Raw genomic sequence first — 22,235 nt, 5'->3', positions numbered from 1 at the left:
GGGGGCGTTTGGTAGGGGTTTTCCTTTCAGATAGCTAGGCAACTTTCGCTGGTATTTCTACTTGGCCATGTTTGGTACAAGAGTTCAATAAATTTTACCATCAAAACCGTTTGCCCAGCCATTGTGTTTCTTTTGTAAAATTTGACGAAAAGCACTCTTGTAAAAACCCACATCGAAGGTGGTATTCGTAGTTTAGTTGGGAAAGGAAAGGAGCAGCACAATTTTGGAGACGAAAATGACCCTCGTTGTTGAAATGAAGTGGGGTCTCTTCGGTCTGTTTCCGCTACAGAAGTCGTACTTCTGCAAGAAGTCGTACTTCTGCAACAAAGATAATTTTCAGTAGGATGCATTAGTTCTCTCTCGTTTGATTCAGCAGGAAGCCCTAGAAAGAAACCCAATGGGGCATCGAAGTGATTCTGCATATGCGTAGCATACTGTTGTTGTCTCTCGTTTGAAACCCATTCCAAGCATCAGTTAACAAAATCGTTGGTTATGGTGGGAGTTCATAAGCTATCCCATACAATATCAACCAAAATGAATGGGAAGTGCACTGTTAAGGTTTGAAACAGAGTGATATACTTGCGTTCTTTATTGGATGAAATAGATTTCTTAGTACAGGTTAGGAAGTCATGTGCTTTGAAACCATTGTGCTGCAATGACGAAAACAAAATTAGACTGATATTAGCTAATATCGATCCATCACCATCGTATCATTCATTCAGTTATGAACCATGTCATTAACAATACCTTAATATTGGATGCAATGTCCTGTTTACCTTTCAAGTGCAGCTTTTTTAATTTACATTTCTTTTTTTAATAGAGACCATCAATACTGATCATCAAGTCCTGACCCCCCTAAACCATAATAATCTAACAAGTCCTTATCTTCAAAATGATATTCAGATTGCATACCAATTTTCGTCATTTCATATTAAAAAATTACAAAGGGGTTATTTTTGTCATTTCAACCTATTTCCCCATCTATATTTTACTTCAAACCAAACATAGACTTTATAAATCTTACCTAATTTACCCGGTAAAATTTTTTCTAACCAAACAACTTTTTTTACATTTTCCTACCAAACTCACTTTCCAACCATTTCCCTATCAATTACATTTTCCTAGTATTCAAAAATTTTCTCCTCAACCAAACGCCCCCTTAGGTTTATGGGTTTTATACATATCATGTTGCATGACATTCTTATTGTCATGTTACTCTCACATAACAAATGGGACCCGCCTTGTTTTCTTTTTCTTTTTTTTCTTTTTAAGTGGGACTCACATCAAATGTATTAGAGTAACATGACACTAAAAGTGTCCTACAACATAACATATATAAAACCCTAGGTTTATTCAAACTATTTCATTTCAGGAATAAAAAAGCTCAATTCCCAAACACTTTCATTTTTTATTTTAATTTCTTGAAAACATCACTTTCATTTTAGAATGCTAGTCATCTCTCTCTCTCTCTCTTAATAAATGTCTTTGTATAAAAAAATGTCTTTGAATTATTCAAATCATATTATTTATATACTAGCATATTGACCATCTCTAACACCCCGTCACAACTTTTATTCCTATACCAACTTTCTTAAAAATTACATGATTTTTGCATAAAATGGAAGTTTTTGTAAATTTTTATGACTACACGTGAAAAGGAAAATTAGGTCCCCAATTGTCTGAATTTTTACTGAAGTGTTTTGTATTGTAAAATTTCCGAAAACAAAGTTCGTTGATGAAAGGAAAAGCCAGCAAATATAACTACCAACTTTACTAGGTCCTAACTCCTAACTATAGGCGCAATTGGATCTCTAGAAGATCCATGATTCTGATTTATCTGGAACAGTGACCATTGTGTCACTGTTCACCAACTTTTTTACCTAAATGCCACGCGAACAGTGTTATTTTTCAATCTGTCACGGGATAAGTTCGCTTCTGACACAAGCGACCTCGATTTGCTTATGTGTCAGCTTCCTGGTGGTGTCAGAGTTCGCTTCTGACACAGGCGACCTCGGTTCCAACAATATTTTAATCAAGTTCGCCTACATGGTAGGCGAACTTCATTTTTTTTTATTTTTTTTTTAAATTTAATACTTGTTATCCACTAAAAATGTGACACGTCAGCAAACCGAGGTCGCTTGTGTCAGAAGCGAACTTGCCCCCGTGGCAGATTGGAAAATAACATTGTTCGTGTGGCATTTAGGTAAAAAAGTTGGTGAACAGTGGCATTTTGGTCAGTATCCCGATTTATCTCTTGTCATGCAGATTTGTGCAATATCTCTCTATGTTTGATTTTTATTCACGAAGTCCTATGCGTAAATAATCTCCTTTGAGACTCGTTAGTGATAAATTTTTCTCATTTTTTTTCAAGGGAGAATGAGTGGTGTGTGAGCACTCTCTCAATATCATGAAAATGACCTTACTTCAATCCCAACAACCACATAGTGAAGATCAGAGGGTGATGACTATAAATGCGGAATATATATGAGTTTCAAGAAACCTAGCCCTAGGCTGAATGAGTGTAACCCCTTGGCTGCTTCAAGAATCAATGAATATCCTCACATCCTAACACGAAGACTTTTCAGTGTTAGTATAGGTAATATCAATTCATTCTTATAAGCTATTCCAAACTGTGCAGTCTCATACCTGCACAGTCTTTGGAATCTCTCTCTCTTTCGAGTATCGATTCGATTCATTCATGTAAACTTCGCTGGAAGTCTGTCAGGAGTCGTTCCTTGTCCATCACTCCCCGCCCTTGTCATCACTCGAGATGTTATAATGAGCTTTAGATTTATTGGACTCTTCTTACACATTAGATCCAACTGAGCTTTAATAAAAGAGCAAAATCCAATACTAACATGTATTCAATTTATTTCAGTAGTGTAGCAAGGGAGGGGTTAGCGGAAACTATCACAAAATTTATAGAAACCTTTAATTGTTTTTAATTTTATTTTTTTAGTACATAAATAGTTGTATTTTTTTAAAAAAATTACATTATAATTTTGCTCCATTGATTAATTTATTCCTTTGACCAATGGAGTCAGGGCAGGTTGGTTTTACCAGAGGCGGACCCAAGTCAAAGACAAGGTGGGCACTTGCCCACCCTCAAATTTTGACATGAAAAGACTAAAATACCCCTAACTTAAAATTAAGTTTTTTTATATTTTGTTTTTTTGTTTTTCTCCTCCATCAGTAAGCAGACCACCTTCGTTAGACCAAATCAAAAAAACCTATGTACCTAATTCGGAGCACACAGCTAGGGTCGAAGCGTTGAAGCGAGCACAGCTAGGGTCGTCATTCGTTAAGGCTGGCCATCCTTAAAACTTTCGAGCACAGGCCTGGGGTCGAAGTCGAAGATGTCCTCCGTTCAGGTTCAGCCGTTGAGAGGTAATTCTCCTTCCCTTTGAGCACAGCTATTTTCAATTTGCATTGTAAGTGGTTGATTTGATTTGATTGCTATCAATGATACTGGAGTGGAAAGAAATGAAACTTCATTGATTCGGTTGCCTTATCCTTGTTCGACTAATACATTCAATTGGAAATTAACCCGATTCTTGTGTTGAATCCCAATTTATTTATTTTTCGGTTGAAATAAAATTAAACCCGATTCTTGTTTTTTTATACATTAATTAATCTCTAAAGTCCAAATTCTAGGACATATTTGAAAATACTTTACTAAGATGAAGATCTCTTATCACCAATGAGAATTCGCCTCAGTACAGAATATATGGATCTATTAGCCCTTTTACTTTTTCCCTTAGTTCTAGAAGAATATATATGTACATAGTTAAATTGTTTCTTTATGGAATTGTTCATCTTATACGCAGGGAGATCTATATGATCACGAGAGCTATTGAAGTTATTCTTGGTTAATTCTTTGTTGTTTACTTCCTAGTTCCTCTCCCTCTTTATCACAGGTTAGTTATTGAATATTTCAATACCTTAATCCATGCCTATTTGGAATATTTCAAGGCATCAGCCTATCATTCCTTTGAATAGCATGCTAAACACATCCTCTGTTTTTGTATTATAAGGTGTTTGATAAGCACGACAACTTTTTCTCATTTGTTATTTTTTAGGATGAAAAGGTATGTAGGTTCTTTTTTTACAAAGTCAAGTGGTGGTACTAAACGTACTCGAAAAGAAGGTCCACCGGATAAACAAAATGAGTGTGCTACTCCCTCAAGTCAGAACAAACCAACAGTAGAAGGTCCACCAGATTTGTATGTTCCTGATCCGGGTAAAAGACTTCCTATTATGAGATTTGCGAAGAGTTCTCAAGAAAGGGAAATGATTCGAAGAATTTATCTAACGAATGGTCCTTGTCAACCAAAACTTGACAACTTTCCTCAATCCTTAATTGGGGGTAAAATGCGTAGATTTAATCCTCAATGGTACAATGAGTTTGGAACTTGGTTGGAGTATAGTGAATCAAAAGATGTTGTATTTTGCTTGCATTGTTATCTATTTAAATGTGAGCATGGTGATGGAAGGGCTGGTCATGATTCATTTACAGGAGAAGGATTTAGCAATTGGAAGGACAAACAACGGCTTTTTAAACATATTGGGAAAGTTAGAAGCATTCATAACTTGTGCTTCAGTGCTGCCAAAGATTTGATGAATCAAAATCAACATATTGACATTGTTGTGTCTGGCATTTCTGACAAAGCCAAACAGGATTATCGTATTCGTCTGAATGGTTCTATTCGATGTATTCGATATCTCATACGACAAGGTTTGGCTTTCCGGGGACATAATGAGACAGATGCTTCAATGAATCAGGGAAATTTTGTGGAGCTTGTAAAATTCCTTTGTGAAAGCAATGAGGAGGTAAATTATGTGTCTTTGAATAATGCCCCAGAAAATCTCATAATGATAGCTCCCTCAATTCAGAAAGATATTACTATTGTTGCTGCTAGTTTAGTTACCAGAGCTATTATTTCAGATATTGGGGATAATTTCTTCTCTATACTAGTTGATGAAGCTCGTGATATATCAATTAAAGAACAGATGGCAATTGTTTTAAGATATGTGAACTGCATCGGTGACATTATTGAGCGTTTTCTTGGTCTTGTTCATGTTTCAGATACTACAGCTAGTTCACTTAAAGAAACAATTGAGATAAGTTTTGCCAAAAATGGCTTGAGCTTGACAAAGATTCGAGGTCAAGGTTATGATGGCGCAAGCAATATGAGTGGTCAATTTAGTGGTCTGAAAAGCTTGATTTTAGTTGAAAATAATTCTGCTTACTATGTTCACTGCTTTGCACATCAACTTCAGTTAGCTCTAGTAGCTTGTGCTAAAAAGGTTTACGCTTTGACTCATTTCTTTAATTTTATACCGTTGTTGTGTAATGCAGCTGGTGCTTCTTGCAAAAGAGCAGATATTTTGAGAGAAAAGCAATTTGATGAGATAGTCAAAAGTATTGCAAGCGGTGATGTTCAATCAGGGAGAGGCTTGAATCAAGAAATGAGTTTGTCACGACCAGGGGATACACGTTGGAGCTCACATTACCGATCATTGGTAAGTCTGTGTACATTGTTTGATCCAGTGCTTGATGTGCTAGAGATTATAAAAGACGATACAACCCTTATGCAAGCAAAAAGGTCTGAAGCCTCTGGCCTTATAATGCGTATGCAAACTTTTGAATTTGTATTACTTTTGAACCTGATGATCAAGGTCTTGGCAATAACGAATGAGTTGTCACAAACACTTCAAAGAAAAGATCAAGATATTGTAAATGCTATGACTCTTGTAAAAGTTTCAAAGGTGTTATTACAGAATATGAGGGATAATGGGTGGGATAATCTATTTAAGAAGACTTCTGATTTTTGTATAAAACATGATATAGATATCCCTGATATGGAAAGTGTACTTGCATTACAAGGGAGAACAAAACGTAGAGGACCAGTTACTCATCTGCATCACTTTAAGGTTGACATATTTTATGCAGTGATAGATACTCAACTTCAAGAGTTGGATGATCGTTTTAGTGAAGTTAGCTCGAATTTGCTGGAATGCATGGCATGTTTAAATCCGTGCAACTCTTTCTCGGCATTTGACAAGAATAAGTTGTGTGAATTTGCTGGCTATTATCCTTCGGATTTTGATTTGAATGATTTTGTCATGCTTGAATATCAGCTCGACACGTATATTTTTGATATGCAAAGTGATCCTGATTTTTTGAATTTGCAAGGAATAGCTGATCTTGCCAAGAGGATGGTTGAAAAGAAAAAAACATATTGTGTATCCTTTGGTTTATTTACTTGTAAAGTTAGCATTAACTTTGCCCGTAGCAACTGCATCTGTGGAAAGAGCATTTTCAGCTATGAAATACATCAAGACTGCACTTCGTAATCGGATTGGAGATGAATGGTTGAATGATTGTTTAGTGCCATATATTGAGAAAGATGTATTTGATAGCATTGATAATGAGGCAATTATGATGGAATTCCAAAAAATAAAGCCTAGAAGAATGACATTGTAATTATTTTTATTGTAATATACTTTTCTTGTTAAAATATATGTACTTGAACTTGAGTGCCCACCCTTCTTCAAATTCCTGGATCCGCCACTGGGTTTTACTGTATGAATTTCTTAGAAGGGAACCTATCTAGCAATCAGAAACTTGGAATAGTAAATTTGCAGCGATGCGACAAAATTATGTGTCATTGGTGAACTATAGGAACTTCACAAGGAAAGCTTCTATAATGCTATCCCCTCAAAAGCCAACGAAAACCTACCAAAAGCCATGTAAAGGCTACGATCGCGGAGTAGAATGTTCAGTGAGCCTTCCATTATACACAAATTTTGAGTAAATGAGAATGAAAGAAAACAATAAAATTGAAAGACTTATGGTCTCTCCCCTCCCAAGCAAGCAACACTCTATTTGCTATGATGGAAACCGGGGCATGGTATTCAACATTTCGTGATACAAAAGCCATTAATTTCTCTTACTTGTGCTTATGCATTTGTGGGTCCATATCTCTGATCCAAATGAAGAGAATGGGGGCAACCATGCTTTTTGCTTATTAAAATCTTGTATCAAATTTTGAGTTGTCATTGGTAATATTATATGGAGCGTAATGGATTGGCCTGCCAGATCTGTAATATAGATACCAATTTTATAGTATAGGTACAACTGATTGTGTATATAAAACATCGTTCGAATCATAGCCGCCGGCAAATTTTAATAAATAAAAATGACCCCACCCCAATTAAAAACATATCATTCAGAGTTTCACGTTCATACCAAAAAAAAAAAAAAAAAAAACCGCATTTCTATGGATTGGAATATTTTTTTCTCTTGTTTGCTAGTGTACTTATATGATCAACTGCCCATAAATCAAAACATGTTATTAATTGAAAAATAAAAAGGAGTATTAAATGAAATAATAAGGAACTAAAAAGTCAGACCATGATGCATGAGAAAGGAATATTTCATGTTTAAATTTTCTATTTTGACAAAGGAAGAGTCTAACTATCACCAAATTATCCACCATTAAAAAAGAAAAATAAATACTTTTCAAAGAATGGTATAGTAAGTATTTAATAATAATCGTTGTCAATCGTAATTATCCCATTAAAAAGCGAAGCGTCATTCATGCGTATATTGAACGTAAGAATCATCCACAATAATACATGAATATTTAGAACTCAAAAAACATTTAATTTTTTATTGCGTAATTAGGCTGATTATTAAAACCATTGATCATAAGGATACATATTTATTCTTATTTTGAATTACAAATTGCATACAATATTTGAAGTTTAAGTTAATAAATGGTAAAAAATAAGACTTCGGTCGCCTGTTAAAATTTTAAAGTTGTATTAAAAAGTTTAAGTTATCAAATTGCATGTAATTTAAAGTTGTAACGATTAGTTTATAACTTTTGGCCTTATCCTTAAGATAAATTACATGCTTGAAGATGAAGGGCCTAAAAAACTAATCATTTAAAAGCAGAATCATGCCATGATATTAGAGTTTTTATGATTAAATAATGAGAAAAATTATCTCATGCACATAAAATTCAAAGTCAAAGCCCACTTTATATTTTTCCTCTCTCCTCTTTTCTTTCTTTCGTCTCCTTTAATTTGTGAGTGGATGAAAAAAAAAATTTATATGACATGAAATTAATATTTCTCTTAAAAAATTTATAGTTAAATATTTACCATTTTGAACTATTTGAGAAAGTTAATTTATACAACAAATACTAGATAAAACTAGATGGTCAAGAAATGATTATGTTTATTGCTGTGCTTATGTCATGCTTTAAAGAAGTTTCAAAGTCATTAAGGTTGAATTAAAATGACAAGTTTTTTTTTTAAAATATTGTTCGATGTATAGTCATTAAGGTTGAATTAAAATGACAAACACTATTCCCAAATAATAAATTAAATAGATAGAAATTCGCATGAAATAATTTTTTTAAAAATATTTTTATTGATTTGTCAATGAATACAAATATTAAGGGTTTGTTTTTTCAGTGACAGTAATGAATGCAGATAAATTATTTCTATTGAACCCAAAACGATATCATTTTGAGACAGAAACCAAGATATTTTTGAAATTATAATTTATTTCAAGGTTATAATAGTATCTATCATTATAATTTTTTAATATTTAAATTCAAAACGATGTTGTTTTGAGAGTGAATGTAAATAACTTATTTGCATTTAGAAACATTAAAGCCAAAAATAAAATACATAATTCCTTTTAAAATGGAAAATCATATTATCATGTTAAATAAGATTACTCTATGATATTGTACTTACATCGAATAACATGTCATTTCTTTTTCTTTTATTTTTTAGTTTTTAAATCGATGGTTTCCACTTCATTTGTGTTGGTAGGAGATAGAACTTCTATCCTACTCATTAGAAAAATAATCTCCTTTAAAAATTATATCACTTACCTATTTAATCATTTAAATGATCTTAATATATCATTTATTTTTAAAAAATATTTAATTTAATCTAAATTAAAATTCATAATATTAATCAAAATATTATTATGAAGCCAATAAGAAAAATATTTTCTAATTCATATTTACAATTAGTTTATTTAAACTTTTAATATGTTATACATGAATGAACATGGACATTCTGTGTCACCGGATTCAGAAAATTGAAAAACTGAGAGAAATTTCTCTGGTACAATTTTGGCATATTCAAGACATAGAAGTTTTGTTTTTTTATTGTACAATAATGAGAAATTATATATCATTTGCAGGTAAAATGAACATGGATGGACGTGATTTCAACAACTCCACCATGTGTATGATGTAAGAGTAAGAGTTGACCCACCAATCATGCATCATCTTCCATTTAATTGGACTAATCAAAAGATAAATATCAAAATAATAATAATAACAATAGTAATGATAATAATTGATAGTAACAATAAGGACCAAATAAATAAGCCAGAGCTAAATTATTTAGTTGAAATATTTGTTTGTAAATATTGGGACTTGATCCATCTTAATAAAACAAATTTTCTTCCGAGCATCTCTCATTAAAACTATTATCATAAGATTATATTACAGAAGGAGTGCTATTATAAGAATAGGTAACCCTGTCAACGTTTCATTCACCAACGCCTTTTGATTTCCACAGAGAAAAAGAAGAGCAGAGCTTTGCAAGTTACGACCATGGCAACTAAAGTTTACATTGTGTAAGCCATTCTCCCTCCCTCGTTTTTCCTGCTTATACTTTTGTCTTCTTGTTAGGCACAATCACCTGCTTTGATAGTGAGGTTTCGTTCAACACTCCAATTTTATTGGATTTTATTCTTTTCTCCTTACTTATCACTTTACTATGATAAAGTTCATCAATTTATCAATCCTTGATTTCATCTGAATTCTGGGTCTGCTTCATTTTCGCCACATAATGATTGATGGCATGGTTTTATTTTTGTTTTTCTCCTTTTTTGATTGGCTCCGCTTATTTGCTTGTTGTGGAGTCTATTTCTTCTTTCGTTTTGATGCTGTCTTATCATTTCGGGTGTCCATGGTTATATGCTTCCCTTCCCAGTTATTCGTTTTGGTATTAGATATGGGGTGCTTGTAGATTGATGAATTGGGAAGTGGTGGATCTTTAGTAGTGGCTATAAGTTTTAGACTTCTAGTGCATTATGTGTCTTCCTTTTGAAGAATTTTCACGAAGTAAAGTCAACTATTAATGTTTGTATTGCCTCGTCATTTCATTATGGTATGCTATTTTGTTGTTTTTGTCCCTCGAAAGTTGACGATTTGGGGATTCTGCTGTTTGTCACCAACTCAGTATTTGAATGTATTACATCTTTGCTGCTGGACTTGTGTAAAATCTCAAGAAACAAAATTAAATAATAACTTAAATTACATAATCCTGAAATCAAATCTGTTTGGGCTTGAGGAAGAATTAAAAAATTTTCAGTTCTTACAATTGCAGCCAAGGAGGAGAAATTTTTGTACATACCTGTTTTCATTTCTGTTGGGTGTTGGCAAGAAAACTTTTTGCCCCATGTTTGAGTAACATAATAATGCTTGCAGTGGAAACAATTATGATCACATTAAAAGAAAGATAAAGAAGCCGACAAAAATAGTTTTGACATCAAATTTAGGGGGTTCACAAGGGCAAATTGTGAACCCAGATCTACATTTTCCCAAATAATAAGGCTGTAAAGGGAAATAACCATGAAGAGACGAGTGCAAGCTCCACCCATTTTTAGAGTTTGTGGTCCTGGCATTTGTCATTGTTGATGGTTGTTCCAGTTGCATGCTCTGATAACTAATAGGATTGGTCTTTATTTCCTTGACTTGCAATTCTGTTAAAAGTCGAATTTTCAGAAATTAATATTTCTTCAATCCCAACCTTTACCATCTTTATGTAGAAGAGGGAAAATCGATTTAATGGTTTTTTACTGTAAGAGTGTAACCAGTGTCATCATGTTTTGTCTGGTACTATAATGCTTATAGTTGCCCTTGGACCATGGTGAGAGCAATGTGCGACCAAATTCCTGTGTTGATGCATTAATGGTCGGAAGGTGTAGCAATATTTCCCTGAATCACATCTTATGTGTTGAGTTATAGTGATTCTGATGCTTCACCCATATTTAAACATTTTCTGTAGATCTCATTTGTCTTTACCCAGTAAAGAGTTTCTAAGCTCCATAATTTTCGAATAACATTTTTTTTTTTTCGATTTTGGCTTCCTTAGTGATAATTAGTATCATAAGACCTATAAAAGATCGTTTCCTCCTTCTGAAGTTATAGTTAATGTCTTCTATATATGATGCTCTGTCATGAATCTGATTGAAATTTACATTGCATGTTTAGGTACTATTCTATGTACGGACATGTTGAGAAGCTAGCTCAAGAGATCCTAAAAGGGGCTGCTTCCGTGGAAGGAGTAGAAGCAAAACTCTGGCAGGTTTGTATTATAGTCTCTCTAGTTATAAACCTTTTCATTTATATTAAAGGATAAATTATGTACTGAGGGGAAGTAAGAACCAATTTATTTGTGCTCAGTTATTCCACCCCTTTAACATAGCACATTGTCATTATATGAATGAGATTTTTAATTAGGTAGAATCATAGACATGTGGAAGAGGTGACAGCTTTTTCCAATCTTTTAAAGATTGGCTTCTTGTCACCAAAGTGTTCAAATATTCATAGTAAAATATCTTTAAGATGATTTAGCGAAGTTATACCTTCCATTAGAACTTAAAATCAGAACAAACAGGGAATTTTCTTTGTGCACTTACAATATTTTATCTATTACAGGTACCTGAAATATTGCCTGAAGAGGTCCTTGGGAAGATGGGAGCACCTCCAAAGACTGATGTTCCAGTTATTACACCCAATGAGCTTCCTGAGGCTGATGGTTTGTTGTTTGGTTTTCCCACAAGATTTGGAATGATGGCTTCTCAATTCAAAGCATTTTTGGATGCAACTGGAGGACTATGGCGTACACAGGCACTTGCAGGAAAGCCTGCTGGCATCTTTTACAGCACTGCCTCTCAGGGAGGTGGACAAGAGACTACCGCGTAAGTTACTGAATTCTTAATGCTAATGTTTCCATCACTGTTCATTTTGTGTTCACTCACTGTTTGTTTTCTGATTTTACAATTTTACAGGTTGACATCTATTACTCAGCTTGTTCATCATGGATTGATTTTTGTCCCCATTGGATACACATTTGGCGCTGGCATGTTTGAGATGGAGAATGTTAAGGGTGGCTCCCCATATGGTGCAGGAACTTACGCTGGAGATGGCACAAGACAACCTACTGAGTTAGAATTGGCTCAAGCTTTCCATCAGGGAAAGTACTTTGCAGGCATTGCTAAGAAGCTCAAGGGATCTCAGTGATTTTTATTCTCCATACACATCTATTGCCATAGCATATTGTGTTTCCAGTTACCATATTGTCAAACAGAATAAGATATTAATATTTAAAAAAAAAAAAGAGTGAGAGAGAATAAATTAGTACTCTTTGTTGAAGACAATTGTTTTTTCTTTTGGTGAGCTGTTGAAGACAATTGTTGTCGCTTGTCATAATGCATCTTCTTATAGTGCTTATTGTCAATAACAAGAATTTGGTAATTGCTACCAGTTTCAATGACTTCAAGTTTTTTAGCATTACACTGCTCATAGAGTTGCAAAACGAACATATTTTATTGTTTAGCGGGAATTACAATTACTTGTTTTTTAGTCAACCCGTTTTGACTCGTTGCAACCCATCAAAAATAGATGGGGCGGGTCGGTCTACATTGGTTAGTGGATTCGAGTTTTTAATTCATCCCATTTTTAAGTGGATTGTCGGCTCAACCATCTACGAAAAGTATAGATTTGATTTTTGATTTCTATTTGCACCGAGTTTTCAATAAGGGGCGTTTGGTTGAGGAAATTTTTTTTGAATACTAGGGAAATGTAATTACTAGAGAAATGGTTGGAAAGTGAGTTTGGTAGGAAAACGTAAAAAAAGTTGTTTGGTTGACCGAAATATTACCAGGAAAATTTATTTAAATTTGCAAAATCTATGTTCGGGAGAAATTTCGCATCTGTTTTTTCACTTTTCCAGTTATCTCAAAATATCACATCTCAAGTGGTATTCTGTAACAGTGAATTTTATCTAAAAATCAACACAAAAGTCATTTCCCTATCTATCTTATTTGCTTAGTATTTTTTTCAAAAACCTGAACCAAACGTGGTATTTTCCAATATCCACTTACACTTTCCCATCAATTCCAAAATAAATCTTCTACCAAACACTACCTAAGTATAGATATTATTTTTATTCATTACAAAATTTTTAGGAGGCATTTGGTACGCGGGTAAATTTGAGATTTCGGGGAAATTGATATTGAAAATTTTATTTACCAAGTTTGATATATAAGGAAGAGTGAAAATGTGAAAATCTTTCTGGAAAAATTACATACCCATGATTTTAAAATGTGAATAAAAATCTCAACCAATATTACCACCGATATTTTGGAAATCCCGTAAAAATATTGACTAATTTTTCAGACAAAAATACTTTCGCTTCACGCCACTTTGCTTCTGCGAATACTTAGATAAGATGGGGTACCAGGTCTAGCTAAATAGCTATTATGATTTGTTAGTGATGGGGGCATAAATTCCTCAGCCATGGGATTCAACTTTGACAAAAGTTCTTCCAAATCCCTCATATCACGCTTGAAAGACTCGTTCCCGTTCTCCTCATTTCCAACCCCGTAAATCCCATACCCATCATGTTAATAAGCAATAATTATACAATAAAACTTGAAAGATAGTACTAAGAATAAAATACATCATAATTAATAGCTCTGAATAATCAACTAAAATACTTCCAATGAATCCGGATAAACAATGAGCTAGGTTTTAGTCGAATATGAGTACCATAAATATTTTAACAAAGCTTGAGAAATTATTTAAGAAATTAATAATAATGGATAATAAGAAGATAAATAAAATCCTAAATTTATGCTCAAAGTTCAAGAACACATTTACCCTAAATAAATCTATGCAAAAATATAGATTCCCTTAAATTTTGGGATAAGGAGTTTATCTCAAAGAGCTCAAATGTCAATTTTTTAAGAAGAGAGTTACACCTCTTTCTCTTTGGAGCACTTCCCTCAACTCCAAGATTCAACCCAAAATCTACTTCTAGGAAATAGGAATGGATAGGGGTTTAGATTCTATTAGAGATTCAAAACGATGCTTAAAGTTTAATGAAAAAGTAAGCAACCCTAAAAGAAAATAAAATCAAGATAAAAAAAAGGAAGAAAAAAAATGGAGAGGAATGAGTAAAAAAAAAAAGGTCTCTGTCGAAAGGAAGGAATGAGATTAGGGTTACTTGTTTTAAAAAATAAAAAAAATATTATTTTTCCTTTTCTATTTATTACGGTGCGTTTCAGATAAGGGTTTTCAAAATGTCCAAAAGAATCAAACCAATCCTTAATCAAACTGCTCTATATTTTAAAAATCGATTTCATATAAAACTGCATATTATTTTATAAACGACTTATTTACCAAATTATAAAATAATTGGTTATCCATAACCAAACTGCTCTACAATTTAAAAACAAATAAGTAAATCTGTTTTGGCTAACAGGTTTATGCAATGATAGAATACTTGGGCCACATGTGCTTATCGATGGTTCTTTTTCTATAAAACTCCAATCTTCTTCAACGTGTTTGTATTTTTCTTTTTTGGTGAGTCATTATCTATGTCTTCTAAATAAGGTGAATTCATCATCTTGCCACTGATAGAATTGAAGTTGTTGTCAAGTGAATTGTTTCTCTCTACAAATTTTCCATTGTTTCCTGCAGAAATCATAGATGCAGCTACTTCAACTGCCTTTTTCCATTGATCTAAAGCCACACCCACGCCACTCTTTACGGTGTCATACGCAGCTCCCATACCTTTCTCTATCAGTTCAAATGAAACTCTTAGTAATATAAATCTTGAGAGAATGAAGAGCAATTTTTTTATGGTTTAAAATTATTCAACTGTTCTTCTACCAATCACTCTCAAAATAATGTGAAGCAATTTCTATCAGAATCATTTCGTCCGGAGAGTTTCGAAACAATGAAGGTTCTTGCAAGAAATAGTTGGCAAACTACCTATAATCGAGAAAAACAAACGACTACTTATAAAAATAACACAATTCATCAAAAATCGATTTTGAATTTGTTATAGAACTGGTTTTGAACTTGATAATCGGTTTATGGTTCATAACCGGTTTTGATTTAAAACCAGATTAAAATTGGTTTTAATCAAAACCGGTTATGAACCATAAATGTTTCAAACCGGTTTTAAAAAAAGAAAACTGGTTTGGTTTGAAAACCAAATCATTTAAAACTGGTTCAATTCAGTTTTTGTCAAAATCAATTATAAACCACTTCATGCACACCCTATTTCAGATGCAACCTTAATACACTCACAAGTTGAGCAGGCTATGTTGGATTGATTGGTTAGGATATGCAACCGCACTTGTTATGATAATTCAACCTGCTTTGCCAACTCTAATTTGCTAATAATATTGATGAGCCATGATTATCTAAGAGATACGATTTTTGGTAAATTGGTTGTCTAACTAATTTGGCAATGAATCAACGTGTAGAGAGACATTCTCAGTTTAGGTAGTTATATTTTAATCTGAGTGGAAAGTTGGAGGTAAATCAGAATGTAAGAAGTAATGTATACATATGTGTGTGTTAGCATATTATTATTATTATTGCTTAGATGATTTCACATGTTAAATTTTATACAGTAAAAATTGATAAGATTTACTGTAGTAATATATATTTTTTTATATTATGATTTACCGTAGAAGATAATTCAAATATGCGTGTGGTCAAGAAATTAAATTTTTTGAATTCTTTAGACAAGATGAGGTGGTGGAATTCTTGTAGTTTAGCTATTTACAACTAATCAGACGAAGAAGATTTGGAGTAAGGATACTTGCCTAATTACTCACCCATTACTTGTTTACCCATCCTAAGTGCTTTGTGTCAGGCTTCATTATGTTTAATCCCATACATGGTTTTGTGGGCAAGTCATGCCCAAACTAAGCCCAAGTCCTACACAAGTCAACACCATCATAAGCTCGATCGAATGACCAACCCAAATCCATTATCTCACTTTTAAGAAGCCAAGCCTAGGCTGCCAAACACAATATTTTCAGCCCCAAGTTTGGCATACACTGACAGCAATATTATTCCTTATTATTCTTCTTAGGGAAATAATACTCTCATGCCACATGAGATACTCTCATTTTTCTACACAAATTCGTTTTCCGTGCCAAATAATTTTTCTTTTCTTTTTTAATATAAAATATGGGACTCACATTTAACTTCTCTTTACTTTTTTTCTCTCCTACAATCCTACAACATAAGAAAAGTTAAACCCTTCTTCTTATTATCATAATTTGGGAAGGGAAAACTTTTTTTCATGTTGTATGAGAATTCAACTCTCATGTTAGTGATCTTTCGATTTGCGTGCAATTTTTTTTTTTTTTTATAATAAATATGGAGTCCACCACTAGTTGAGTCACAACATGAGAATTGAATTCTCATGCAAAATGAGAAAATCAAATCCCATTTGGGAATAATCAAATTCAACTAATTAAGGCTATGCTTAAGTCAGTATGTGTATGTATAGCACCCTAAAATTCTTGTGTCGTTTTCTGAAGAAAATTTCATTTAGGTTAAGCATGCAACTTGACAACACTTTAAGGTGTAAACAATTTGAAGGGAGAGCCTCTCATCACAGCTATGGAAGAATCTGAAACTGGTACACCAACGCTCTTTTAAAGAATTGAAGCAATTAATATTTCAGGGTGATTGGATTGCAAAATCAGAAAAGAAAGAACCCTTTTCAAGCTGGAATAAAAACTTAAAATCTTGCAGTACAAGTTTAAAAAACAGGCTTTGTTATTGATTAGCCAAAACAAGAAAAGAAAAGTTTTGTATGAGGAGTCATAGCACGCATACTTTATTAACATCACAATGATGCTTCATGTCTTTTTCTTCTTTACTTTATGAAATTCCTTTTATGTATCTTCTTTTATGTTAAGTAAACACACCTTTATAAAGAAAACAAATATTTGATATGGAGTACTCCAGAGAGAACATGGGAATGATCCCAAGATGCTTTAAGGGATGGCATGGTGCAATGCTTATCGTCCGATCAACCCAAAAAGTCTAACTCATAAGCGAATGCCAACAGATATTTACCATTAAATATTTAATTATTAATTTGCTACTTTTTCATGATTAGTCAATTCTCTTACGGATTCTTCCGCTTTAAGCTTATTTCTCTTTTGATTACTCAAAATTATGTAACTCGCAAATAATCTGAAGAAACAATATTGGTATACCTTAAATAATATATGAGGTCTCTAAAAGCTGGTATAACTGCATGCGTATTCCTATGTGTATTAACTACTAAATAAACTAAAAGCATGTTAATACAGTTGCAATGTTCTGTTTCATCCTTCGATTCATATAATCCATGAACACTATTACAATATTCCTTTTCATAACAGAGAAATAACAACATTACTTAATTATAAATCAATGACAAAACAAAAAATAATATGCAAGACTTTAAATTATTAACAAAATATATATCTTAGATATAATTTTCGAAGGGTCAGGATCATTTTACACCAGTGTAAGTTACACTCTCAATCTTGTCCGTTGATTCCACTTATATTTAAGGGCTCTAATTTTTTAGTAATATGAGCCATTGGATACAAGTGGATCAATGATCAAGATTGAGTGTAAAACTTCTAACTCTTACCCTGGTGTAAGAATATCTTGCCCCATTTTCCAATATTCACCCATAAGTTTACAACTTCAAATGTCAAGTCAAATTATACAAAATCTTATGTCAAATTATATATATGCGCGCCCAGATAAGATTAACTTACAAGTTTAACATTCATTATTAATCGTTGATCCCATTTACACAAAATAATTATAATTTATTAGTCATGTAATGTGGATCTTTAGATGCAAGTGGAAACAATAGTTGAGATTAAGTAAAAGACTTGTTACTATTTTTTTTTTTTGGTTTCGTAGGAGTGTCTTCGTTCATTTGGATAAGATTAATCTCTTTTGAGACGTAGAATATGAAGATTTTTATCACTGGTCCCAAGATATTTCACCTAGGAATCGAATCAGTGACCTTTCAGCCACAACAGTCCACTCATTGAGCCAACTGTGCCACCCCTTGGTGTTTAAAGATTTTTTTTTTTTTTTGGAAATAAGACTTGTTATTTTTTATATTGGTGCAAATTGGTCCTCCCCATATTTAATATTAAATATTATTTTATATTCCCTCAATATAAACTAATTCAAAAGATTAGGGAGTAGACTCTTTGCACCAACTGAATAGGGATAAAATTTGCAGCTTAATATTGCAATAAAATTACATATTATTAGATGCTTACGAAAAAAAAAATTAAATATTAGATATGTATATAAGAGACAACTAACTATAACTTTTGTTTAAGACAGCACTAATGATGAGTAAGAAAAATATGGATAAAAAACCCGTTATTTTAAATAAAATATTATCATTATATTGTAATTACTAATTTCACATTATCATATCCTACCTCGAGTGTGAATATTGCTATATACATAAGAATCGTATTGCAGATCATAATTTTTATAGATGAAGCATAATGATTCATTGCCAAATTAAAGACAATGATTTGATACGTGCTTGGAAGGCATTGTCGCATGCGTACCCTCGCGTATAATTTATAAACACCCTATTTGAGAAGTAACCCTAAAACTGGGAAGTGACAAGTGAGCCACTATTTCCACTAGCCCATTTCAAACAAATAAACAAATGAAAGAGTAAATTAAACCAAAATGAAATGAAAGAGTACAATATAATCCACTTTATTTTGTTCATTTTCCTTTTTCTTTAAATAATAAAATTAAAGTTGAAGCGACCCCTTTAATGATTCAAAATATATACTACAATAATACATCGATCGGCAGGAACAAAAGGCATTTTGGATAGCTAGCCCCATCTGCTAAATTCAGGCATATATTATCTCTAAGAACAACATGATTGAAAACTCTATAATGTAATGTCAAATGCCACTGAATTTAGCACTTGTTCCTGCCCCTTACCGACGTTAAAGTATTTAAAACTTAGTGCTATTAATCTTAAAGAACCTATAGCTAATATATATATATATATATATATATATATATATATATATATATATATATATATATATATATATATATAGAGGTAGAGGTAGGATCCTTTAACACCAGTGTCAAATTTGAATTTTGACACCTTATCTAGGAGCCATTAGATCAAAAAAGAGTCGTTGATCTTTTTTGATCTAATGACTCCTAGATAAGGTGTCGAAATTCAAATTTGACACTGGTGTCAAAGGATTGTACCTCGTGTATATATATATATATATGTTCTCTGATCCAGTGGTCACTAATCATTTGCTAGCGTACATCATTCTGCTTTTACATGGCCCAGCATTCCCTGTCCATCTTTGAAGAGTCACTTCCATTCTCCCTTTTCCTTCTTTTTTCCCTCTTTTGTTCTCTTCAGCTTTTCTCTTTACTAATCGTGTCTTCTTCTTCCCTTTAGATTACACATACAAATATATAGTTAAATATAATCACCAGTTCTCCACTGGCAGATAGAGTCTCTTTGTCATTAGCTTCTCTAACTTCCGATGAGTGTGCCTCCAAACGTAGGGGTCCAGAAATCAACAGTGGTCTCATTAGCCACCGGGAATGTGCTTGAAATCGGTACCAAACACAGCCCTCGGCTTCTCAAATCTTGTTTTGGTCCTTCTGAGTCATTCAGATTATCATAACCCTTCACATGCACAAATATACAAATATTTCAAAATCCATATGTAACAGAAATTTCTATATCGTGTATATATATAGCTAGATTATAGCATTTTGGAATACCTGCTGGTGTTGAATGGGAGCTCCATTTTTCATATATGGAGTATTCAAAACCTGAAATTAAGAAACAAGAATTATATTTGAAAACATTAGAAAAGCCTTGTCGTAAACTTTCCATTTTGAATAGTTTATATATGCTAGCCAATAAATTAGGGTTTTCTTTAAAACAAGGTTAGAACAATGGAAACATACACTGACTTGATCATGAAGGAACTTGATGTACTCGATGGCTTCATGAAGAACGGATGCTGTGTCCGTCTATTATAAGATCAGCAAGAATATTATTATCTGGTGAGTTTTTGAAAGCAGCTGAGGAGAAAAAGTTAAAGAAAAATCCAAAGAAAAAAGAAAAGAAGAAACTAACCTTGCCGAAAGGTGAAACCAATTGCTGAAGAGCAGTGATGCGGTCCCCCAGCTTCTCTTTCCTAACCTGTCCATGTATATAAACTTGATCAAATCTAAAGTGTAATTATTATGAAGATTAAACAAAGAAGATCTTGAGTGGTAGTTTACTTTAGCATACTCCAAAAGCTTTGGTCATGAAAAAAAAGAAGGTATAATACTACAATACCTTAAAAGTTGGTAATGGGGATGGAGTCTCAATTCTTGGCCTTTTGAATGCAGGCTCAGAAGAACTTTTCTTAGCCGCTGATGCCGTGTCTGGAGATTCTTCTCTCTTAAGCTGCAGTTAAATGAAATCCCCTTGATTAAAAAAAAAATAAAAAAAAAAAAAACCCTAGCTAATGACCATGGATTATTTATGAACTTGAATAGCATTAATTAATTAATTAATTACCTTGTTTAAGAGAGTACTTGGGGAATTGGGTTTCTCTTGAAGATTTTGCGTGTGATATTGTGGTTGTGATGAAGCAAAAACACCTGCTCTTATGTCATTAAGTGCCTCGGCTGAAGCATTCCAGAAAGGAGTATTGTTGGAAAAGTGCAATCCACTAAGCTGCTGCTTTGGCATTGATGGCTTCAGAAGGGAAGGGACTTTAGGCCATGTTTGTGAAAGTTCATTGGAAGATGTCCCATAGTTTGCAGTTGATGAATAGGACATAGATGGGTTGGTGAAAAGTGAATCATGTGGTTGAGGATCAGGGTCATATAAGCTTTCTATCAACGTTGAAGGGTAACCATAGGAAGCTGAACCAATTTGGAAATCACCTGATAAAACTGTGCTGGTTACAGAATTCAGATTCTGCTGCTGATCTAAGGAAAATTCTTGGTTCATTGACTTGAAGGCATCAACGGTGGAAACTTGGATTCCGCCAGAATTATTTGTAGTATCTATGCCTGTTTCTTCTTGAATCACAGAATGAAAATTGCTCTCTGGCCTTCCAGTACAATGACTGCAGAAAAAAAAAAAGAAATTGACACAAGATAAGGATATGGAAAGGAGAATCCAATAGGGGAAGAAATAGTGAAGTATACCCATATATGCTTGATAAGATAAAGTTCCCTTTTTCAAATGAAACAACGAGAAAAAAGCTTTAAGAGAAAGAAAAAAAAAGAAAAAAAAAACATTTTTCTTCCTTAGTGGAAACTTTGGACCATACTAACAATACCGCATATTTATTTGTGAAGGATATCCAATTCTGAAAACTTACAGCAGAGAGTGATTCCAATTCGATGAAGTTGAAGATGACAGGCCAAAACCCATCATTTGTAAGGTGGAATCAATGAAGATGCTGCCAGTTCCACTACTCTGCTGTGGCTTCTGAGCATCAAGAAAACCCAGAGAACCATCAGAAACAAAATTATTAGTCTCCTCAGCACAAGACCTTGTTGCCTTCAAATCCATGAAATGATCAGTTTGCCAAGTGCTATAGTTCCCTGCATCATTAGCTGCCACAGAACAGGTTGATGATGAGCTCATAAGAGGGAATACACTTCTCGTTGAATTAATATTCCACCAGCTTTCACCACAAATCCCAGCTTGAAACTCCTCAGCCATGGCAAGAATATTTGATGCTATTTATCTGCAGAATCTGTATGTTGTTCTGTACTTGCTGATTTGTTTGTGTCTTTGAACTCTTCTTCTGGAGTTAGTTGCTCTGTAAGACTGTAACAACGGTATCATAGACACACAACTATATATGTATATTAGCTTCTTGGGATAAGAAAGGTTAGGGGGGTTGATAGGTTTTATATATGGAACGGTTTGAAAGGGTACGGACAGGGGAGATTACCGGAATCAGGTTGACATTAATTACAAGGGGATGATTTGACAAATCAAACAAAAAGAAAGAGAAAAATTTGAATCCAATTCTAATTCTATCTTGT

At 33.3% G+C, this 22,235-nt stretch overlaps 3 protein-coding genes across 5 annotated transcripts; 2 read left to right on the top strand and 1 right to left on the bottom strand.

Annotated features, from left to right (window-relative positions):
• Positions 1-3,356: 3,356 nt before the first annotated feature.
• On the top strand, positions 3,357-6,487 carry LOC133311724 (uncharacterized). The gene is made up of 4 exons (XM_061512817.1): positions 3,357-3,387; positions 3,896-3,917; positions 4,080-6,222; positions 6,275-6,487. Exons 1-4 carry the CDS (start codon positions 3,357-3,359, stop codon positions 6,485-6,487), a joined length of 2,409 nt encoding a protein of 802 aa, XP_061368801.1.
• A 2,981-nt stretch (positions 6,488-9,468) lies between these two features.
• LOC133311709 (probable NAD(P)H dehydrogenase (quinone) FQR1-like 1) lies at positions 9,469-12,586 on the top strand. Of its 2 annotated transcripts, none has more exons than XM_061512797.1 (4): positions 9,469-9,673; positions 11,316-11,430; positions 11,763-12,025; positions 12,116-12,586. In XM_061512797.1, the coding sequence occupies exons 1-4, from the start codon at positions 9,651-9,653 to the stop codon at positions 12,345-12,347; spliced, it is 633 nt and encodes a 210-aa protein (XP_061368781.1). In that variant the 5' UTR covers positions 9,469-9,650; the 3' UTR covers positions 12,348-12,586. The 2 variants fall into 2 exon arrangements, with proteins under 2 accessions (XP_061368781.1, XP_061368782.1); XM_061512798.1 differs by having other exon boundaries at positions 9,474-9,673; positions 11,316-11,409.
• A 6,786-nt stretch (positions 12,587-19,372) lies between these two features.
• On the bottom strand, positions 19,373-22,136 carry LOC133311723 (transcription factor bHLH112). Of its 2 annotated transcripts, none has more exons than XM_061512816.1 (7): positions 21,560-22,136; positions 20,746-21,301; positions 20,521-20,631; positions 20,314-20,379; positions 20,148-20,207; positions 19,953-20,003; positions 19,373-19,854 (listed from the first exon to the last, which is right to left on the bottom strand). In XM_061512816.1, the coding sequence occupies exons 1-7, from the start codon at positions 21,904-21,906 to the stop codon at positions 19,699-19,701; spliced, it is 1,347 nt and encodes a 448-aa protein (XP_061368800.1). In that variant the 5' UTR covers positions 21,907-22,136; the 3' UTR covers positions 19,373-19,698. The 2 variants fall into 2 exon arrangements, with proteins under 2 accessions (XP_061368800.1, XP_061368799.1); XM_061512815.1 differs by having other exon boundaries at positions 20,142-20,207; positions 21,560-22,135.
• Positions 22,137-22,235: the final 99 nt, after the last annotated feature.

This window comes from Gastrolobium bilobum, unplaced genomic scaffold (assembly GCF_033153095.1).
Source record: "Gastrolobium bilobum isolate Gb01-03AN ecotype WA unplaced genomic scaffold, APGP_CSIRO_Gbil_v1 utg16495, whole genome shotgun sequence".
NCBI lineage: Eukaryota > Viridiplantae > Streptophyta > Magnoliopsida > Fabales > Fabaceae > Gastrolobium > Gastrolobium bilobum.
The sequence above is the reverse complement of the archived record's forward strand: the minus strand, read 5'-3'. Positions and strand labels throughout refer to the sequence as shown.

What these genes read in the sequence shown, in the direction of transcription:
- LOC133311724 (XM_061512817.1), top strand. Translation starts at nt 3,357, where the DNA reads ATGTCCTCCGTTCAGGTTCAGCCGTTGAGAG. An exon ending in TCAGGTTCAGCCGTTGAGAG is followed by an intron (nt 3,388 to 3,895) that starts GTAATTCTCCTT and finishes TTTACTTCCTAG; the next exon opens with TTCCTCTCCCTCTTTATCAC. An exon ending in CCTCTCCCTCTTTATCACAG is followed by an intron (nt 3,918 to 4,079) that starts GTTAGTTATTGA and finishes GTTATTTTTTAG; the next exon opens with GATGAAAAGGTATGTAGGTT.
- LOC133311723 (XM_061512815.1), bottom strand. Translation starts at nt 21,906, where the DNA reads ATGGCTGAGGAGTTTCAAGCTGGGATTTGTGGTGAAAGCTGGTGGAAT. An exon ending in CCCCATTACCAACTTTTAAG is followed by an intron (nt 20,380 to 20,520) that starts GTATTGTAGTAT and finishes ATACATGGACAG; the next exon opens with GTTAGGAAAGAGAAGCTGGG. An exon ending in CTCCCATTCAACACCAGCAG is followed by an intron (nt 19,855 to 19,952) that starts GTATTCCAAAAT and finishes GTGCATGTGAAG; the next exon opens with GGTTATGATAATCTGAATGA.
- LOC133311709 (XM_061512797.1), top strand. Translation starts at nt 9,651, where the DNA reads ATGGCAACTAAAGTTTACATTGT. An exon ending in GCAACTAAAGTTTACATTGT is followed by an intron (nt 9,674 to 11,315) that starts GTAAGCCATTCT and finishes TTGCATGTTTAG; the next exon opens with GTACTATTCTATGTACGGAC. An exon ending in GGTGGACAAGAGACTACCGC is followed by an intron (nt 12,026 to 12,115) that starts GTAAGTTACTGA and finishes ACAATTTTACAG; the next exon opens with GTTGACATCTATTACTCAGC.